Source organism: Ictalurus furcatus, chromosome 20 (genome assembly GCF_023375685.1).
Source record: "Ictalurus furcatus strain D&B chromosome 20, Billie_1.0, whole genome shotgun sequence".
In the NCBI taxonomy this organism is placed as follows: domain Eukaryota; kingdom Metazoa; phylum Chordata; class Actinopteri; order Siluriformes; family Ictaluridae; genus Ictalurus; species Ictalurus furcatus.
In genome coordinates this window covers 8,580,890-8,599,647 of record NC_071274.1, presented here as the reverse complement: position 1 = coordinate 8,599,647, position 18,758 = coordinate 8,580,890, and the positions used below count along the sequence as shown (strand labels likewise).

General features: G+C 39.8%; 1 protein-coding gene across 1 annotated transcript in view; it reads right to left on the bottom strand.

Annotated features, from left to right (window-relative positions):
* The window catches only part of dip2cb (disco-interacting protein 2 homolog Cb), a 68,927-nt gene that overhangs the window by 30,946 nt on the left and 19,223 nt on the right, over positions 1-18,758 (bottom strand). Inside the window, exons 2-8 of the mRNA XM_053651209.1 lie at positions 13,900-13,971; positions 13,688-13,792; positions 9,685-9,810; positions 5,011-5,193; positions 4,583-4,717; positions 4,071-4,208; positions 2,778-2,897 (exon numbers count right to left, since the gene is read on the bottom strand). Coding sequence (XP_053507184.1) covers positions 2,778-2,897; positions 4,071-4,208; positions 4,583-4,717; positions 5,011-5,193; positions 9,685-9,810; positions 13,688-13,792; positions 13,900-13,971 — 879 coding nt within the window. The remainder of the gene's footprint in view (positions 1-2,777; positions 2,898-4,070; positions 4,209-4,582; positions 4,718-5,010; positions 5,194-9,684; positions 9,811-13,687; positions 13,793-13,899; positions 13,972-18,758) is intronic.

Below are 18,758 nucleotides of genomic sequence, written 5' to 3'. Positions count from 1 at the left end.
CACGCTAACTGAAATTTAGTTAGTTAATTATTTTGTTTAAAGATCTTATTTACTTCATTTAGTACTGCCCTTCAGAAGCTAAATAATGTATTCACATGTCTCCTAGAAGACCAAATAATAACAATTTACACCAATCATCCTGTTCAAAAGTTTACATCCTCCTGGCTCTTAATGTATCATGTTACCTTCTTGAGCATCAGTGAATGATTGTAGCTTATGTAATAGTTGTGTACGAGTCCCTCATTTATCCTCAGTGTGAAAAGACGGATCTCAACATCATGTAGCCACTGTTGGAAAGGGGTCAAATATGCAGAATATGCTGGAAAAGCAAAGAATGTGCAGGACCTGGAGGATTTTTCTGAAGAACAGTAGGCAGTTTAACTGCTCAGGACAAACAAGGGACTCATGAACAACTCTCACAAAACATAAAAACAGCCATTGATAATCCAGGTTACGACACACAGTATTAAGAATCAAGTATGTGTAAACTTTTGAACAGGGTAATTGTAATAAATTCAGCTATTATCTTGTCTTGTGGACTATATGTAAACATCTGTTATGTTAAATAGCTTATTCAGGACAGTACGAAATAAAAAACAACATGGGATTTTTATGATCCTTCTTAATTTGTTAACAGTATTAAGATTTAGCAGATTCTGCAAGGGGTATGCAAACTTCTGACCGCAACTGTATTTCCCCCACTGTACGTGATGCTAGAGTGGTTTAGTGGGGCTGCCACTGGCATCGTGGGTTCAGATTTTTTTTTTTCTCTATAGTCCACTGTTATGTACCAACTGGCTAGAACTGCCAAACTGCCCTCACTGCTGCAGAGCCTACTAACAACCTAAATCCACTAACACACGGCACTTAAGCTGGAGTCAGGCTCCTCCCCAATGCCATTTTCAATTTTGGGCCTTAATAGTGTCCAAAAACAAGTTGGGATCAGAGCATACAAGTAATACATACCACCTGTGCATACCTGCATTCCATCACTGGTGGTCTCAACAATGCTCTATGCCTAGGTGTGCACTAGTACTGAATGTAGATACAATGAGGACATGCTGGTAAGAGCATATGATACTGCATCAGGTATGCCTCACACTGTGAAATCTGCACTGCCAGGAATGCTCTTTGGACCTGCTACTACAGAAGCCATAGAAAGGAGAGTGCAGGTTTCAGGATCATAAAACCAGCATGGCCAAATGAATGGTTACGTGGCACCTTTACATCACTGGAACTTGGTCTTATGATTCACTGGCCACAAACCCCTAGACCGGGAGTCACAACCTCAGGCCCCAAACAGGTACCTCCCATTTAACCTGTGGGGCACCCCTAAGCAGCACTAAAGGGCCCAGAGGAGCATGCTTATGAATGGCAGGTGGTAGGGTGACTTACATACAAAAGCACTGCTCAATAGATCAATGGGTCTTGATGACAGTGTTGCAACAATACAAGCTCCATTCTTGGGGCTCAGTGCCTCATAAATAGAAGAAAAGATTGCCACTCTGACCCTAGATGTTCTTTCCTTCTTGGAAAAAAGGGACAGCTAAAAAGGTAGGCCCCACTGTTCAGAACAAAGAGTTCTACTCAACATAATTTTTCATTCTAAAGGACAGTAGTTTCTACCTGATTCTAGTCTTGAGGGTTCTCAACTTCTTCTGAAAAGCCCTCCCCTTCCGTATGTCAAATTTATGCCATGAAACTATGGAAGTCCAGAAAACCCATGCATTTTCTTTTTTTTCTTTTCTTGTGATCTCAGATAACAAACGTTGTTTTCTCGAGATCACATTTGGCATTTTTCTAAGATTACAAGAAAAATAAGTTGTGATGCCATGAAAACAACTTTTGTTATCTTGAAATCACAAAAAAATAAAAAAATAAATAATGCATGGCCTTCGTGGACTTCTGTATGAAATCACAAGTCTAGTTCAAGTCTGTGGATCTATGTAATGCTTATTTCCATGTTCCCATTGTCCCTGAATACCAGTGCTTTTTGAGATTTGCATTACAAGGGCAAGCACTCCAGGTCAATGTTCTATGCTCTGGCCTGTCTCTAGTGCTATGGGTGTTTTCAAAATCTATGCAAACAACCTGATCTCCTAAAATGGCTAGAGGCATCAGTATACTGGCAGACACTTCCAACATCCTCAGCCACATTACTACACATGGCCCTCAACTGGCCCCACCATCTACTGAACATTGCTCAGAATTCACTAAGTCAGATACTCCCTGCTTGTGGTGCCAATATGGCTACTTTTACTTAGGGAGGAAACCCTGGTGGCTTCCTCCCTCTGCAGATAAACTGTTCCAAATGGAAAGAAAAGATTTTGCTTGTGTCTGCGGATCTGATGCACTCCCTGGTTCCCAAACTACCAACGTTTCTTCAGGGACTGGTAGACAGCATCAAGCGCATGTGGAGTCCATGCAGCACATCATAGCTCCATGGCTGGCATCTCTCCGGGGGCTCATAAACGCATTACAATCATTCTGAGAGAGGTATAGTGCTTCTATCCACCATGAAGCCCAGCCTGGGATTTCCCCCTTGTGCTAGAGTTCCTTAGGGCCCCTTGAGCCGTTTCCTTCTAATCATTTTCCTAGCAACATTTTTCAACTGATATCAGCTAATGTTCTGTTTCTACAAATCTAGGCGTTTAAGGTCAACTTAATGGTAAACTATGAGGGACCACAGTACCCAATTGAATGTCTCCCTGTGACACCAACCTGAACTGTTCCAAACATAACCATCATACACAATTATTTAGTCATTGTGACTGTACCTTCCAACAGTTCCTCAAAGTCGTCAATGAAGTACTCCCTCAGTGGACGTCTCTTGGGCTTCTTCAGAGTGTTTACAAGCTGCTGAATCTTCGAGGACACACGACTACTCACAGGCACGCCTACACATCAAATTAAACACAGACATGTACATAAATGAACATACACTCAAACAAATATACACTCACACATTAATATACACATTCTCTCATATTAGAGCCTGTATACTAATCTCAAAGCATAGCCGATCGGTTTAGAGTTGTCTCTTATTGTTTCTCTTGTTTTCACTTACATTCGCCATCCACTTTAATAGGAACACCTGTACACCTTCTCATTTATGTAGTTATCCAATCAGCCAATCATGTGGCAGCAGCATAATGCATGAAATCAATCAGATACAGGTCAAGAGCCTCAGTTAATGTTCACATCAAACATCAGAATGGGGAAAAAGTGTGACCTCTGTGACTTTGATTGTGGCATTGATATTGGTATCAGATGGGCTGGTTTGAATATATCAGAATCTGCTGATCTCTTGGGATTTTCACACACAACAGTCTCTAGTGTTTACACAGAATGGTGCGAAAAACAATAAACACTGAGTGAGCAACTGGAAATGCCTTGTTAATAAGAGAGGTCAGAAGGATATAGTAACTCATAATAACTCTTTACAACCGTGATGAGCAGAAAAATATCTCAGCATGCACAAACCATAAAACCTTGATGTGGATAGGCTAGAAAAGAAGAAAACCACATCTGGTTCCACTCCTGTCAGCCAAGAGCATGAATCTGAGGCTATCATGGGCACAGGTGTACAGGTGTTCCTATTGAAGTGGACAATGAGTGTATATAATTTATTATATTTGAAAGCTTCTGAACAGCCATGATTTTAATTCCTCTGACACATCCCTCTTCTAACCAAACCACCAACAGGCTAGAAAGTGAAAGGCAAAGAAATATAAAACTATCCAGAACAAATACAAAACTTTTTATTATATGAAGATTATATAATGTTAGGGAGAAAGGGTGTAAATATAGATAAAGATTCTACCTAGAAACTAAAATCAAACTTGATGTTCTGGGGAAAAAAGGCACAGAGTACATATTTAACACTTGTGGTAAACTAACAGTGGTTTCAAAAGTTTCAATTTGTTAAGGATATGATTTAGCTGTGAAGATTCCTGATACACCACTATTAGTTGACATGCCATAATAATAATTAATTATTTGATTCAAGTATGCATGCAACTGTTCTTTGGCAGCTTTACAGCACACAAGCACACTCATTCCTTACTCACCATCTCCTGTCTCCATGAGCTCAGCATTACCATATTTGGGCATAGGCTTGGTTGGCAAGGCGACCTGTGGGCGCTCCATGGTAACGAGGGGTGGGTCTGACATGCAGCTTGTGATGTCAGGAGGTGCAGGATGACTGTCTGTATACAGGACAAAAACATCACAACAGATCTCAGACCTATACCTATAACAAACATACTCTTATCCTTTCTAGACTTTGTGTGTTAGAACACTTCTAGAGTGTATAAGGTTGCTGTTAATGCTTATGCATCATTCAACAGAAAAGTACTTAAACACTAGAATGAATAGAGGTTGTGAAGGTTTAGTCAGCCACGTTGCTTAAAAAACCCAAAGTGGAATTTTTCGACTCTAAATTCAATAAATTTCAATAATATAAAAAAGGGTTTTTCTGACTCGTTACCATCTGTGACAAATTGTTTACAAGCAGATCACTAGCTGCTTAGCTATGTACCAGTAGGTTCAGGTGTATTTAAATGAGACATGGCATACTGACCCTCTGAGTCCAGCGATGACCAAGGACGTTCGGACTGGTAATCATAAGAGCGCTGACCGACGTTACCATTCTCTAATGAAACACCCATCTCCCTTAAGCCCCGCCTCTTGAGGGACAGATGAGAAACTTGGCCGACTTGGTAAGGGAAAGAGAGGAGGCAGAAAGAAAGAAGAGTACACACGTGTATATGATTACATAGGAAAGAGTACAGTTGTATTTGTTTGTTGTGTGTAGATGTTCTGATTCCTATCCTGAGTCCATCATATGCACTCTGCTGCTAACAATCTGTAATACTCTTATAACCTAGTTAAACTACAGACAACTGCTAATGCTAACCCTGAGAGAATCACTGACAGAAATGTCTGTGCATGTATGCTCATGGTACTATGCAAAAATATGTGAGACTGTGTGTGTGAATGTGTACTTACAGTTGTAGGTGTGTGCATTACTCTCTGCCAAACGTGCTGCGTTAGCGGATCCATTGCTGTGAGATGATGATGAAGATGTGGTTGAAGAAGACGAGCCACGAAGTGCTCGGTTGATCCAGGCCTCCACTCCTGCACCTCTGGCTCTTCCTAGGGACCCTTCACCCTCAGAGCATGATGACGAGTCTACCAGCAGGGTGAGAGAGAGAGACCAGTGAACTAGCCAGTTTCAACCACAGCATGCATATTATATTTTATATATTATATAAGTTTAAAAAAAGTTTATAAATGAAGTTAAGTGTAAAAAGAGGAATGACACAAGAAAAAAGCATTGAACGTACTAACAGAATTGTATTTAATACTTAGTGGAGAAACCTTGTTTGTAATGACAGCTTCAAGACACTTCCTGTATGAAGTAATTAATCAGCTGCAGTATTCAGGTGTGACTTTGACCCATTCTTCTAAACATATTGTCTTTAAATCTTGTTCAATTGCATTCGAGTCAGGTGACTGACTGGGCCATTCTGACACCTTGATTTTTTTCTCTGAAACCAATTGAGAGTTTCCTTTGCTGTATGCTTTGGATCGTTGTCCTGCTGGAAGGTCCACCCATGTCTCATCTTCATCATGCTGGTGGATGGCAGCAGATTCTTCTCAAGAATCTCCATTCATCGTTCCTTCAATTATATGAAGTCTGCCAGTACCATGTGATGAAAAACAGCCCCACACCATGATGCTTCCACCTCCAAACTTCCCTGTTGGTATAGTGTTTTTAAGGTGATGTGCAGTGCCATTTCTTCTCTAAACATGGCGTGTAGTATGACAGCCAAAAAGTTAAATTTTGCTCTCGTCTGACCGGACTACACTCTCCCAGTATTTCATAGGCATGTCCAAATGAGTTGTAGCAAACTTTAAACGAGCTTCGACATGCATTTTCTTTAGTAATGGAGTCTTGAGGGTTGAGAGTGAGCAGTGGAGTGCATTGCCTATTGTTTTCTCTGTGATGATGGTACCTGCTGCCTCCAAGTGTTTCTGGAGCTCTTTCCGAGTGGTCCTTTGCTCTTGGGCTACTCTTCTGACTATTCTTCTGACTCCCTGATCAGAAATCTTGCGAGGAGCTCCTGTGCGTGGCCGCTTGATGACGGAGTGATGTTGCTTCCACTTGAAGATAATGGCCCCAATGGTGCTTACTGGAGGATTCAGAAGTTTTGAAAGACGTCTGTATCCGATTCCATCAATATGTTTCACAACAATAAGGTTGCGAAGGTCTTGGGAGAGCTCTTTGCTTTTACCCATCATGAGAGGTTTCTTGTGTGACACCTTGGTAACAAAAAGCCTTTTTATAGACCATCAGTTTATAAACACAGCTGATATTAATTTGCACAGATAGGGGTATAATTACTTATGGATTTCAACTGGTTCCTTGCCTTACCTTGGAGAACTGCTTTTTCTTAGCTTGTTCAATACTTTTTTCATGTGTCATTCCACTTTAATACACATAACTTTATTTATGGACTTTAATTTTGTGAATTCTTTATATTTCTGGATTTCTTGAATTAATACTGATATCTGGTGAAAATGTCATGTGAATATCCTTATTGGAAATATATTTACTGAAAAAAATGTTGTTCAATACTTATTTCCCCCACTGTACACACACACACACACACACACACACACACAGTATAAATAAGCCAAAACTACAATTCGAAGTCACCTACATCACCAAAGATGTTTGGAAAGTTTCAAGAAAAAAACCTCTACTCTCATCCAAAAACAAACTCAAGTGTCTTCAGTTTGCTAGACACTACTGGACCTTCAAATGGGATTGGGTTCTATGGTCAGATGAAACCAAAATAGATCTTTTTGGCAATAAACACCAGAGGTGGTTTTGGCGCACACAGAGAGGTAGCCATATGGAAAAGTACCTCATTTCCATGGTTAAATATGGTGGTGGCTCTAATGTTTTGGGGCTGTTTTTCTGCCAGAGGACCTGGACATTTTGTTAGGATACATGGCATCATGGACGTACTATCAACAGATATTAAAAGAAAACTCTGCCATAAAGCTTAAAATGGGCTGTGGTTGGTTCCAGCAGGACAATGATCCAAAACATACATCAAAATCAACACAAAAATGGTTTACTGACCACAAAATCAAGGTCCTGCCATAGCCATCCCAGTCCTCTGACTAGAAACCCATAGAAAACCTGTGGGGTGAACTGAAGAGGAGAGTCCACCAGCATGGACCTTGAAATTTGAAGGCTCTGAAGAGATTCTGTATGGAGGAAGGTCTCAGATCCCTTGCCATGTATTCTCCAACCTCATCAGGCATTATAGGAAAAGACTCAGAGCTGTTATCTTGGCAAAGGGACATAGCACAAAGTATTGACTAAATAGGTGCCAATAATTTTTGCACACCTATACTTAAAGATTTTTTTGGGGATAAAAAATATCTAAAATATATATATATTTTTTGTTTTATTTACAATTGTTTGATATCCGTGAGAGAAGAGTATTTTTGAGAATTTTTTAAACAAAAGCTCAATTGCCAATAGTAGTGGAGGGCAGTGTATGTATAAATTATATATATATATATATATATATATATATATATATATATATATATATATATATATATATATATACACACACACACACACACACACACATACACACATATATATATATATATATATATATATATATATATATATATATATATATATATATATATACACACACACACATACACACATATATATAGTATCTCACAAAAGTGAGTACACCCCTCACATTTTTGTAAATATTTGATTATATCTTTTCATGTGACAACACTGAAGAAATTACACTTTGCTACAATGTAAAGTAGTGAGTGTACAGCTTGTGAAACAGAGTAAATTTGCTGTCCCCTCAAAATAATTCAACACACAGCCATTAATGTCTAAACCACTGGCAACAAAAGTGAGTACACCCCTAAGTGAAAATGTCCAAATTGGGCCCAAACTGTCAATATTTTGTGTGGCCACCATTATTTTCCAGCACTGCCTTAAACCTCTTGGGCATGGAGTTCACCAGAGCTTCACAGGTTGCCACTGGAGTCCTCTTCCACTCCTCCATGATGACATCATGGAGCTGGTGGATGTTAGAGACCTTGTGCTCCTCCACCTTCCGTTTGAGGATGCCCCACAGATGCTCAATAGGGTTTAGGTCTGGAGACATGCTTGGCCGGTCCATCACCCTCACCCTCAGCTTCTTTAGCAAGGCAGTGGTCATCTTGGAGGTGTGTTTGGGGTCGTTATCATGCTGGAATACTGCGTACTGATCATGCTCTGCTTCAGTATGTCACAGTACATGTTGGCATTCATGGTTCCCTCAATGAACTGTAGCTCCCCAGTGCCGGCAGCACTCATGCAGCCCCAGACCATGACACTCCCACCACCATGCTTGACCGTAGGCAAGACACACTTGTCTTTGTACTCCTCACCTGGTTGCCTCCACACACGATTGACACCATCTGAACCAAATAAGTTTATCTTGGTCTCATCGGACCACAGCACATGGTTCCAGTAATCCATGTCCTTAATCTGCTTGTCTTCAGCAAACTGTTTGCAGGCTTTCTTGTGCATCATCTTTAGAAGAGGCTTCTTTCTGGGACGACAGCCATGCAGACCAATTTGATGCAGTGTGCGGCGTATGGTCTGAGCACTGACAGGCTGACCCCCCACCCCTTCAACCTCTGCAGCAATGCTGGCATCACTCATACGTCTATTTCCCAAAGACAACCTCTGGATATGATGCTGCTCACATGCACTCAACTTCTTTGGTCGACCATGGCGAGGCCTGTTCTGAGTGGAACCTGTCCTGTTAAACCGCTGTATGGTCTTGGCCACCATGCTGCAGCTCAGTGTCAGTGTCTTGGCAATCTTCTTATAGCCTAGGCCATCTTTATGTAGAGCAACAATTCTTCAAATTTTCAGATCTTCAGAGAGTTCTTTGCCATGAGGTGCCATGTTGAACTTCCAGTGACCAGTATGAGGGAGTGTGAGAGCGATGACACCAAATTTAACACACCTGCTCCCCATTCACACCTGAGACCTTGTAACACTAACAAGTCACATGACACCGGAGAGGGAAAATGGCTAATTGGGCCCAATTTGGACAATTTCACTTAGGGGTGTACTCACTTTTGTTGCCAGTGGTTTAGACATTAATGGCTGTGTGTTGAGTTATTTTGAGGGGACAGCAAATTTACACTGTTATACAAGCTGCACACTCACTACTTTACATTGTAGCAAAGTGTCATTTCTTCAGTGTTGTCACATGAAAAGATATAATCAAATATTTACAAATATCTGAGGGGTGTACTCACTTACTGTATACTTACTGATACTGTATATACACACATACATACACACACACACATATGAAGAATGGGGCTCAGACCTGTGGCAGTCAGGACTTTTTGTTTGTGTTACTGTGTACATGCATACATGTCTTTCTCTATGTGTCGGGTATAAACAGAGGGACAACCGACATTAGTTTTGGTTTGTTGGTATGTCTTCAAGAAGAGCAGAAGGGATTTTCTTAAGGCTGATGTTTATCAGCTAGAATAGGCAGTAATAACGCACGCACGCACCCACACACACAATCATGCACACACCCACATCATAGTGACCTGGGGGTGTGTATGCCTCCATAGATGTTTGGACAACAAGGGAGTGTCGTTTAGAGGGCATGGGGACGGCCATTTTTCTTTCACACTGACGCTCCAATGCTGCCTGCACTGCTTCAGAGTGAACATCTAAAAGAGAGAAAATAAAAACCGATAAATATTAGGCATTAATGCAATACTACATTATTACAGTGCAGTCTTGTGTCTGTGAGCATAGATACACTATATGGCCAAAAGCTTGTGGACACCTGACCATCACACCCTTATGTGATTTTTGAACATCCCATTCCAGATATAGTCAGGCTTTGCTGTTATAACAACCTCCACTCTTCTGGGAAGGCTTTCCACTAGATTTTGGAGCATGGCTGTGGGGATCAGCTCATTCAGCCAGAGCATTAGTGAGATCAGTCACTGATGTCGGGTGAGGAGGCCTGGGACGCAGTCGGCATTCCAGTTCATCCCAAAGGTGTTCACTGGGGTTTAGGTCAGGTCTCTGTGTAGGCCACTAAAATTCTTTCACTCCAACTTTGGTAAACCACATCTTCATGGAGCTCGCGTTGTGTACATGGCATTGTCATGCTGGAACAGGTTTGGGCCTCTTAGTTCCAGTGAAGGGAAATTGTAAAACTACAGCATACAATTACAGTCCTATACAATTGTGTTCTTCCAACTTTATGGTAACAGTTTGTGGAAGAACCACATATGGGTGTGATGGACTTGTGTGTGTACGTTTGCAAATGCACCAAACACGAGTACTAAACTGTACCACTGCTGGTCACTGGGGTAGTACCCTCAAACGGAAATATTTAGTACCTTTATTATGTATCATTAATATAGAACAGTGCATGTAGCGTACCTTTAAATGTTTACTCTAAAAGGTCTAATTATGTACCTTAAATCATTTTTAAAGGTACGTTATATCCATGATTTCAGGTAAAAGATACATATTATAGGTAGGTTTTCATAATCGATTAGTTGGTCGATTATTTTTTCGATTAATTGTATGGGGCGGGGCAGACTTTCAGTACTTTTTTTTTGTTTATTTAAAATAAAATACACAAACTGTGGAGTGTTACAAATATAAACTCCAGACTAAAACTTTATACAACTGTTTGTCCAAAACAGAAAAGAACCCAATACACACACCAGAATATACATTATTAATTTAGGACTGTAGTTTAATTCCATGCTTTTTGTGCATCCATAAAAATAATGCATAAATACTTATATACAATACAAACATATTTTATCTATCTATCTATATATATATATATATATATATATATATATATATATATATACACACACATATATACATATACACACACAGTATCTCACAAAAGTGAGTACACCCCTCACATTTTTGTAAATATTCGATTATATCTTTTAATGTGACAACACTGAAGAAACGACACTTTGCTACAATGTAAAGTAGTGAGTGTACAGCTTGTGTAACAGTGTAAATTTACTGTCCCCTCAAAATAACTCAACACACAGCCATTAATGTCTAAACCACTGGCAACAAAAGTGAGTACACCCCTAAGTGAAAATGTCCAAATTGGGCCCAAACTGTCAATATTTTGTGTGGCCACCATTATTTTCCAGCACTGCCTTAACCCTCTTGGGCATGGAGTTCACCAGAGCTTCACAGGTTGCCACTGGAGTCCTCTTCCACTCCTCCATGACGACATCACGGAGTTGGTGGATGTTAGAGACCTTGTGCTCCTCCACCTTCCATTTGAGGATGCCCCACAGATGCTCAATAGGGTTTAAACCATCACCTTCACCCTCAGCTTCTTTAGCAAGGCAGTGGTCGTCTTGGAGGTGCGTTTGGGGTTGTTATCATGCTGGAATACTGGCCTGCGGCCAAGTCACCGAAGGGAGGGGATCATGCTCTGCTTCATTATGTCACAGTACATGTTGGCATTCATGGTTCCCTCAATGAACTGTAGCTCCCCAGTGCTGGCAGCACTCATGCAGCCCCAGACCATGACACTCCCACCACCATGCTTGACTGTAGGCAAGACACACTTGTCTTTGTACTCCTCACCTGGTTGCCGCCAAACACGCTTGACACCATCTGAACCAAATAAGATTATCTTGGTCTCATAATCCATGTCCTTAGTCTACTTGTCTTCAGCAAACTGTATGCCAGCTTTCTTGTGCATCATCTTTAGAAGAGGCTTCCTTCTGGGATGACAGCCATGCAGACCAATTTGATGCAGTGTGCGGCGTATGGTCTGAGCACTGACAGGCTGACCCCCCACCCCTTCAACCTCTGCAGCAATACTGGAAGCACTCATACGGCTATTCATTGAGGGAACCATGAATCCCAACATGTACTGTGACATACTGAAGCAGAGCATGATCAGTATGCAGTATTCCAGCATGATAACGACCCCAAACACACCTCCAAGATGACCACTGCCTTGCTAAAGAAGCTGAGGGTGAAGGTGATGGACTGGCCAAGCATGTCTCCAGGCCTAAACCCTATTGAGCATCTGTGGGGCATCCTCAAACGGATGGTGGAGGAGCACAAGGTCTCTAACATCCACCAGCTCCGTGATGTCATCATGGAGGAGTGGAAGAGGACTCCAGTGGCAACCTGTTAAGCTCTGGTGAACTCCATGCCCAAGAGGGTTAAGGCAGTGCTGGAAAATAATGGTGGCCACACAAAATATTGACAGTTTGGGCCCAATTTGGACATTTTCACTTAGGGGTGTACTCACTTTTGTTGCCAGTGGTTTAGACATTAATGGCTGTGTGTTGAGTTATTTTGAGGGGACAGTAAATTTACACTGTTACACAAGCTGTACACTCATTACTTTACATTGTAGCAAAGTGTCATTTCTTCAGTGCTGTCACATTAAAAGATATAATCAAATATTTACAAAAATGTGAGGGGTGTACTCACTTTTGTGAGATACTGTATATACATATATATACATACATATATATATATACATACATACATATATATATATATATATATATATATATATATATATATATATATAAAAATTTATTTTATAGTACTTATGCATTATTTTTATGGATGCACAAAAAGCACTGAATTAAACTATAGCCCTAAATTAATAATAAAAACTCACTTTCACTGCACCTTGTGGTTTCTGTTACTCACTGCCTTTAGGAATATTATTTTACTTGTGTTTACTTTTGATCATAGTGTTTTAATTAGACATTACAGATCTTACTCATTCTACACTCTGTATCAGTGCGTCTACACAGCGTGTGAGAAGCAAAACGGCCTCGTTACTAACAGATCACTTCGGTTATAATAAACGACAGAATGTACACTGCAAGCGCGCGAATACAGCATATAATGACAATAAACTTAAATTAAACTAAACCTTTTAAGCAGCTTGCACCAATTTCCCCTGCCCCTTAGACACAGTGGAGCATTTTGGATATAAACATAACTTTGTGCTCGTGCATCACTGTTTAATATAATGCTCTCCTGCCTTAGAGGACTTTCTTCCTCAGTCACGTGACGATTTCGCCTCCATCTGATGGTGACTGAGGTCATGTTGGGAATAAAAGGTAACGTTGACAAACAGTAAACTGAAGAAAGTCATTGTCTGTGACTCGGGTGTCTGCTAATGCTAGCGTGTGTATGACGTCATGTGCCGTCGACTAGGAAGCGGCTTATACTTCCGGCTTATACTTATAATACCTTTCTAAAATCCACACGCTAGACGGTAGAGTGCAGAGTTCGTAGTGCATAGTGTAAGTGTATAGTACGTTATTTGGGACACAACTTTAGTATTTACTCTCCGAAGTGTGTTTTCTGAACAGAAGTAACATAATGAGTAAATCTCCCCCATGCCGCACGCAGACCAACTAATCGATAATGAAATTCGTTGACAACATAATCGATTATTATCGATTAGTTGTTGCAGCTCTAATTATAGGTACAAAAGATAAAAGGTACCACCTCAGTGACAAGGAAGTTTAGCATCCTATCTTCTGAGAGTGTACAGCTTACCTGAGCAATATCGCTCATCCCGTGAGCCAGTGGAGCGTCGTCGTTGGTAACGAGATGAGAATGAAGATGATGAAGGAGTCACAGGGACTCGAGACTCTGCTCCTACTGCAAGTACAAAAGGACAAAATCACAGTTGCAAATCCTTAAGCTAATCATCCTCTATACTGCACGGTTTAATCTAATGAAGGGGAGTTAGTATTAGTGTGTAGTACCTGGTGCATGGGGCAAGTAGGCTCGAATGAGTTTGGCTCTTTTCTTCTCATAACCCTTCTGAGTGATGTCCCCTGCCAATAAAATAGTAGCATTAAGTATTGGCAAAAAAGGTGTAGAAGATGTAGTCCACTCATCATTAAAATTCAAATGAATGCAAAAATCACGCCAATCAAAACTGGCAATGAATATTTGAGGTAAAGAGTTTGTTATTTACACGTACAACAAATAAATTCTTTAGCACCAATAAAAACAGAGAGAAAGTGAAAAGACAATAGCTGCGTTTACATGGACAACAATAATCCACTCTTAACCTGATTAAGACCATACTTTGATTAAGAAACTACCATGTAAACAGCAATCTTTACTTACCTTAATCTAATTAAGGTCATACTCGAATTAAAACATGTCGAGTACTCCTATTTTAGTCGCATTATGGACGTGTATTACAGACATGTAAACACCTTAATCTCATTATGAAGGTCGTGTGAGAGTTTTCACCGCATTTTGCGACAGAACACAATCACACACGGCAGTTCTCAACATTTTACGGCGAACAAGAGAGTTCGGCTGCATCCCAAACCGCATACTTTCCTACTATAGGCCTGTAGTAGGAGAAATACATGTATCTCGGCTACTATATAGACGTTAAGTACGCAGTTTGGGATGCAGCCCACGGCTTCAAGCAGTTGTCTATTATCACGTATAGCATGACAAATAATTAACTGCACTTAAAGCGTTCGTAAAAAAATTAAATAAAAACACCCAAAACTGTATACGGTACCATAACGAAGACGAACTGTATGTTGATACGTGAAATTCTGGAGGGACATCAGACGACGTGGCGCGGTGATGTAATGACGTGGGCTGTTAATCTAATTATGTTCTATAACATGTAAAACGGGAACATGACAGGAGTATTCTAAAAGCGACTCATTTAAACACCTTAATCACATTATTATCTTACTCAGAGTAAGGTCAATAATTAGATTACTGCTGTCCATGTAAACGTAGTCAATGAAACATTATTATATAACAACTGACTCACTCTGTGTGAAATTTCTGATTGATTGGCTCAGTTTACTGTTGTCCCACACACATATGTTGCATCTCACATGCTTAAACTGTAACCATGATGACAGAAATAAGGATGAAATGAGGACGGGGATGAGTTTCTCCCAGAGATCATTCCCACAGAATTTGTATGCCTCCGCCACTAGGTGGTGGAGGCATTATGCTTCAGGTTATCCGATATCTCACGAATGAGTGGTTGAATGTTTGTAGGATTTATATGGAATAATCATTGGCCCTGTTCACACCTGGTAGTAACATCCATCTTGAGCAATTTGATCTCAATTGGACAGCCAAAACACACAGCTGTTTACATGTGGCATTTTGAATGTGGATTTCATACGTTATTTCTGCTGGACGAAGGGTGTCACACGTTTATTATGTCAGTCTTACACTGCATATCTTTTCAGGCAGAAATGTCCAGTGAATCCTGTCTCACGTACCTGTTTGGGTTGTTTTGAACGATTCGTGGTCTGATAACGAAACTTGAGATGACGAAAGAAAATCTGAAAAGCAGCTGCTTTATTATCTTCTATTATAGCATCACCTTTATCCATCAGCCTAGCAGTAGAGAACTCTACTGTTTCATCTTGTAACGACTATATATGTCCCAGCGAGGGCAATGGAACGGTCGATTGGGTGGTCCTTTGTTGCAGTTTGGGACACATCAAGGTGCTTTTGTGTTCACATTACAAACGTTATGTGTTAGATCATATGTGTCTGAGACCACCTCCAAAAGTGGTGTGTGTGTTCACATGACAATGAGCCTCTGAGACACACTGGAACCTGTTTCCACCTATACTTATCCCTGTCCACTTACAATCGGATCACCCAGGACACATGCTGATGGCAGGTGTGAACAGCGGCCTTTGTAACGAGAAGATGATTAGATTAGATTAGACTGATTAGATTTTGGGATTGATCCAGGGTCATAACCAGAACTAGTGTGAAATTAATGTCAAATCATTTTTATTCAATAGCTTCCGTCCTGTTTGTCCTACAAAGATGGTTATTGTATGTACATATTCTGAAACGCAAGACCCATTTTCTAAGATTTCAGCCATCTGTCCTTCTGTACATCTGTCCAAGATTCCCGTTAGCATGACAGCTCAAGAACGTGTGGTTCTTTTGTAGGATTTATATGGAATTTATGATTTTAACCAGCAGATGAGCGGATTATATTTTGAGATTGATCCAAATAGGGTCAAGATCACTGCAAGGTCAAATGTTTGAAATAGTTTTTCTTCAAATAGCTTCCTTCCTGTTTGAAGTATATTTTAAGGGTATTTCAGACATACACATTAGTAACCAGAGGACTAGACTTCTTGGAGGCAGAGGCATCCCCGTGGTCTACCTGTTTGGTAAAGCTTTACATTAACCTTAACTGACGCTATTTCACAAATTGGTTAAGATGAACAAATCATGTTAAGAATGATAAAACAATATAAAAAACAAGCGCACCACATCATAAAAAAATTGACTAGCACATGAATTAATTGCTGGTTTTTGTTTTCAATACTAAACCAAATAAGCCAAACTATCAACACTATTAAAATTAAGACCACAGTGACCAACATGAACACCTTAATGAACATGCATGGGGTAGGGGTTACATAGACTAATACATTCACTAGGCACTGCTTTAGGAATGTAAACTAGTCTGGTCGATGGAAAAAACAGTGAGGAAAATGGTAAAGAAAGCAGATATATGTACTTTGTTAGTCTGACAATATTTCAGACTAGATGAACACAATTCATTCAGCTGCACATCGTGTAAGACTACATCGGGAAAAGTCCTATTTCTATTGATTAAATGGAACTTCAGCAGTTTGAAGGGTTGAGATGTGCAGGATTTTTTATGCTGGGGACATTTCCCCACCACCTTTTCAAAAAGAATTCATATTATTTACTTAAAATAAATACTTCAGCGACTTAAACACTTTGTGAAAATATACTGGCTATAGTACCGAGGAAAATTACTAATCAGCCTGTGCCCTTTGGTTTGGCTTTTTTTCTTCTTCTAATGGCCTCCCGGTACAACACAGTGCAGGTGATGTAAACCATTAGAAATAAATATTAAAAGGCTATCATACCGTTATTAACGTAAGGTTTAATAAAGCTGCTGTTTAAAACACAAGTGCTATCTTTTCCATGGGATGGATCAGAATGATTTTGGTCAGTAGATCACGCAGTGATTTCACACAAAAGCCCCCAGCACTTTTCAAAATAAAAAAAAATAAAAGTTACATCCAAGCACCCAGCAATATTAATTCTTCAATCACTTGCCCCATTCATTCATTTCATAGAATTGGCCAATTATTATGTCGATAAATCGGTTAATCGGATGGAGAGAAAAACTTTCAATACCATTTTTTTTTTAATTTAAAATAAAATCCACAAACTGAGTGTTACAAATATAAACTTCAGTCTATAACTTTATACATACATAACAAATATATACATAACATATAAAAAGTTGTATTAAATATACATATCCATATATTTTATGCACGCACAAAAAAGCACTCATAATTAAACTACAATCCTAAATTAATAATAATTTAAAAAAAAAAACTTTCACTGCTTCTGTTACTTCAGCCTTTAGGCATATTGTTTTACTTGTGTTTACTTTTGATCGTAGTGTTTTAATTAGACATTACAGATCTTACTTGCGCTACACTATTTATCACCGTGTCTACACTGTGAGTGAGGAGCAACGAGGCCTTGTTACTAATAGATCGCTTCCGTTATAATAAACAAAAGAATTTGCACTGCAAGCGCGCGAATACAGCATATAATGACAAACTTAAATTAAAACTAAACCTTTTAAGCAGCTCGCATCAATTTCCCCAACCCCTTGCACACAGTGGAGCATTTCGGATATAAACATAAGTTTGTGCTCGTGCATCGCTGTCGTGCTTCCGTGCTACACAAGCTCTGCTTTATAAAGTTTAGAGGTTACAATCTTTTTCGCGGCATTTAATGTATAATGCTTCCCTGCCTTAGAGGACTTGGGTCGCAACTCCGAGCAGTAATAAAGCAAGAATTGATCGCCATCATTCAGGATTTGGCCCAGAAGCTGATATCCAGCATGCCAGAGCGAATTGCAAAGGTTATGAAGAACAAGGTTCAACACTGTAAATATTGACTTTTTGCATATATTGAATGTTTTTTGCCAATAAAAGTTTTAAAACCTATTAAATGCTTATCATTGTTTTTCAGTATACCATAGGAACATGTGAAAAAATTATCTACAAATACTGAAGCAGCAAACTTTGCGAAACAAAATTTATGTCACTGCCAGTACTTTTGGCCATGACTGTACACCTCCATCTGTTGGTGACTGATGTCATGTTGGACATAAAAGGTAACGCTGACAAACAGTAAACTGTAGAAATGTATTGTCGCTGACTCTGGGTATTCTGTTAAAGATAGTGACGTCACATTACACACGTTTGACGTCATGTGCCATCGACTGTGAAACAGCTTATACTTCCGGTTAGTAAAAAACTGCTAGTGTTCTATCTGAGACGATACTACTACTACTTCTAAAATTAATACACTAGATAGTAGAGTACATAATGCACAGTGTAAGTGTGTAGCACATCATTTGGGACTCGCATCTCTGATGCCTGTTTTCAAAACCAAAATAACACCCTGAGTAAACGTGCTGCACGCAGACCAGCTAATCGATAAGTTGATTCGTTGACAACGATTTTCATAAACGATTTTTTTTTAGGATTTTAGCGATTAGATGTTGCAGCTTTACATTCAGCCATCACTTGTTAAG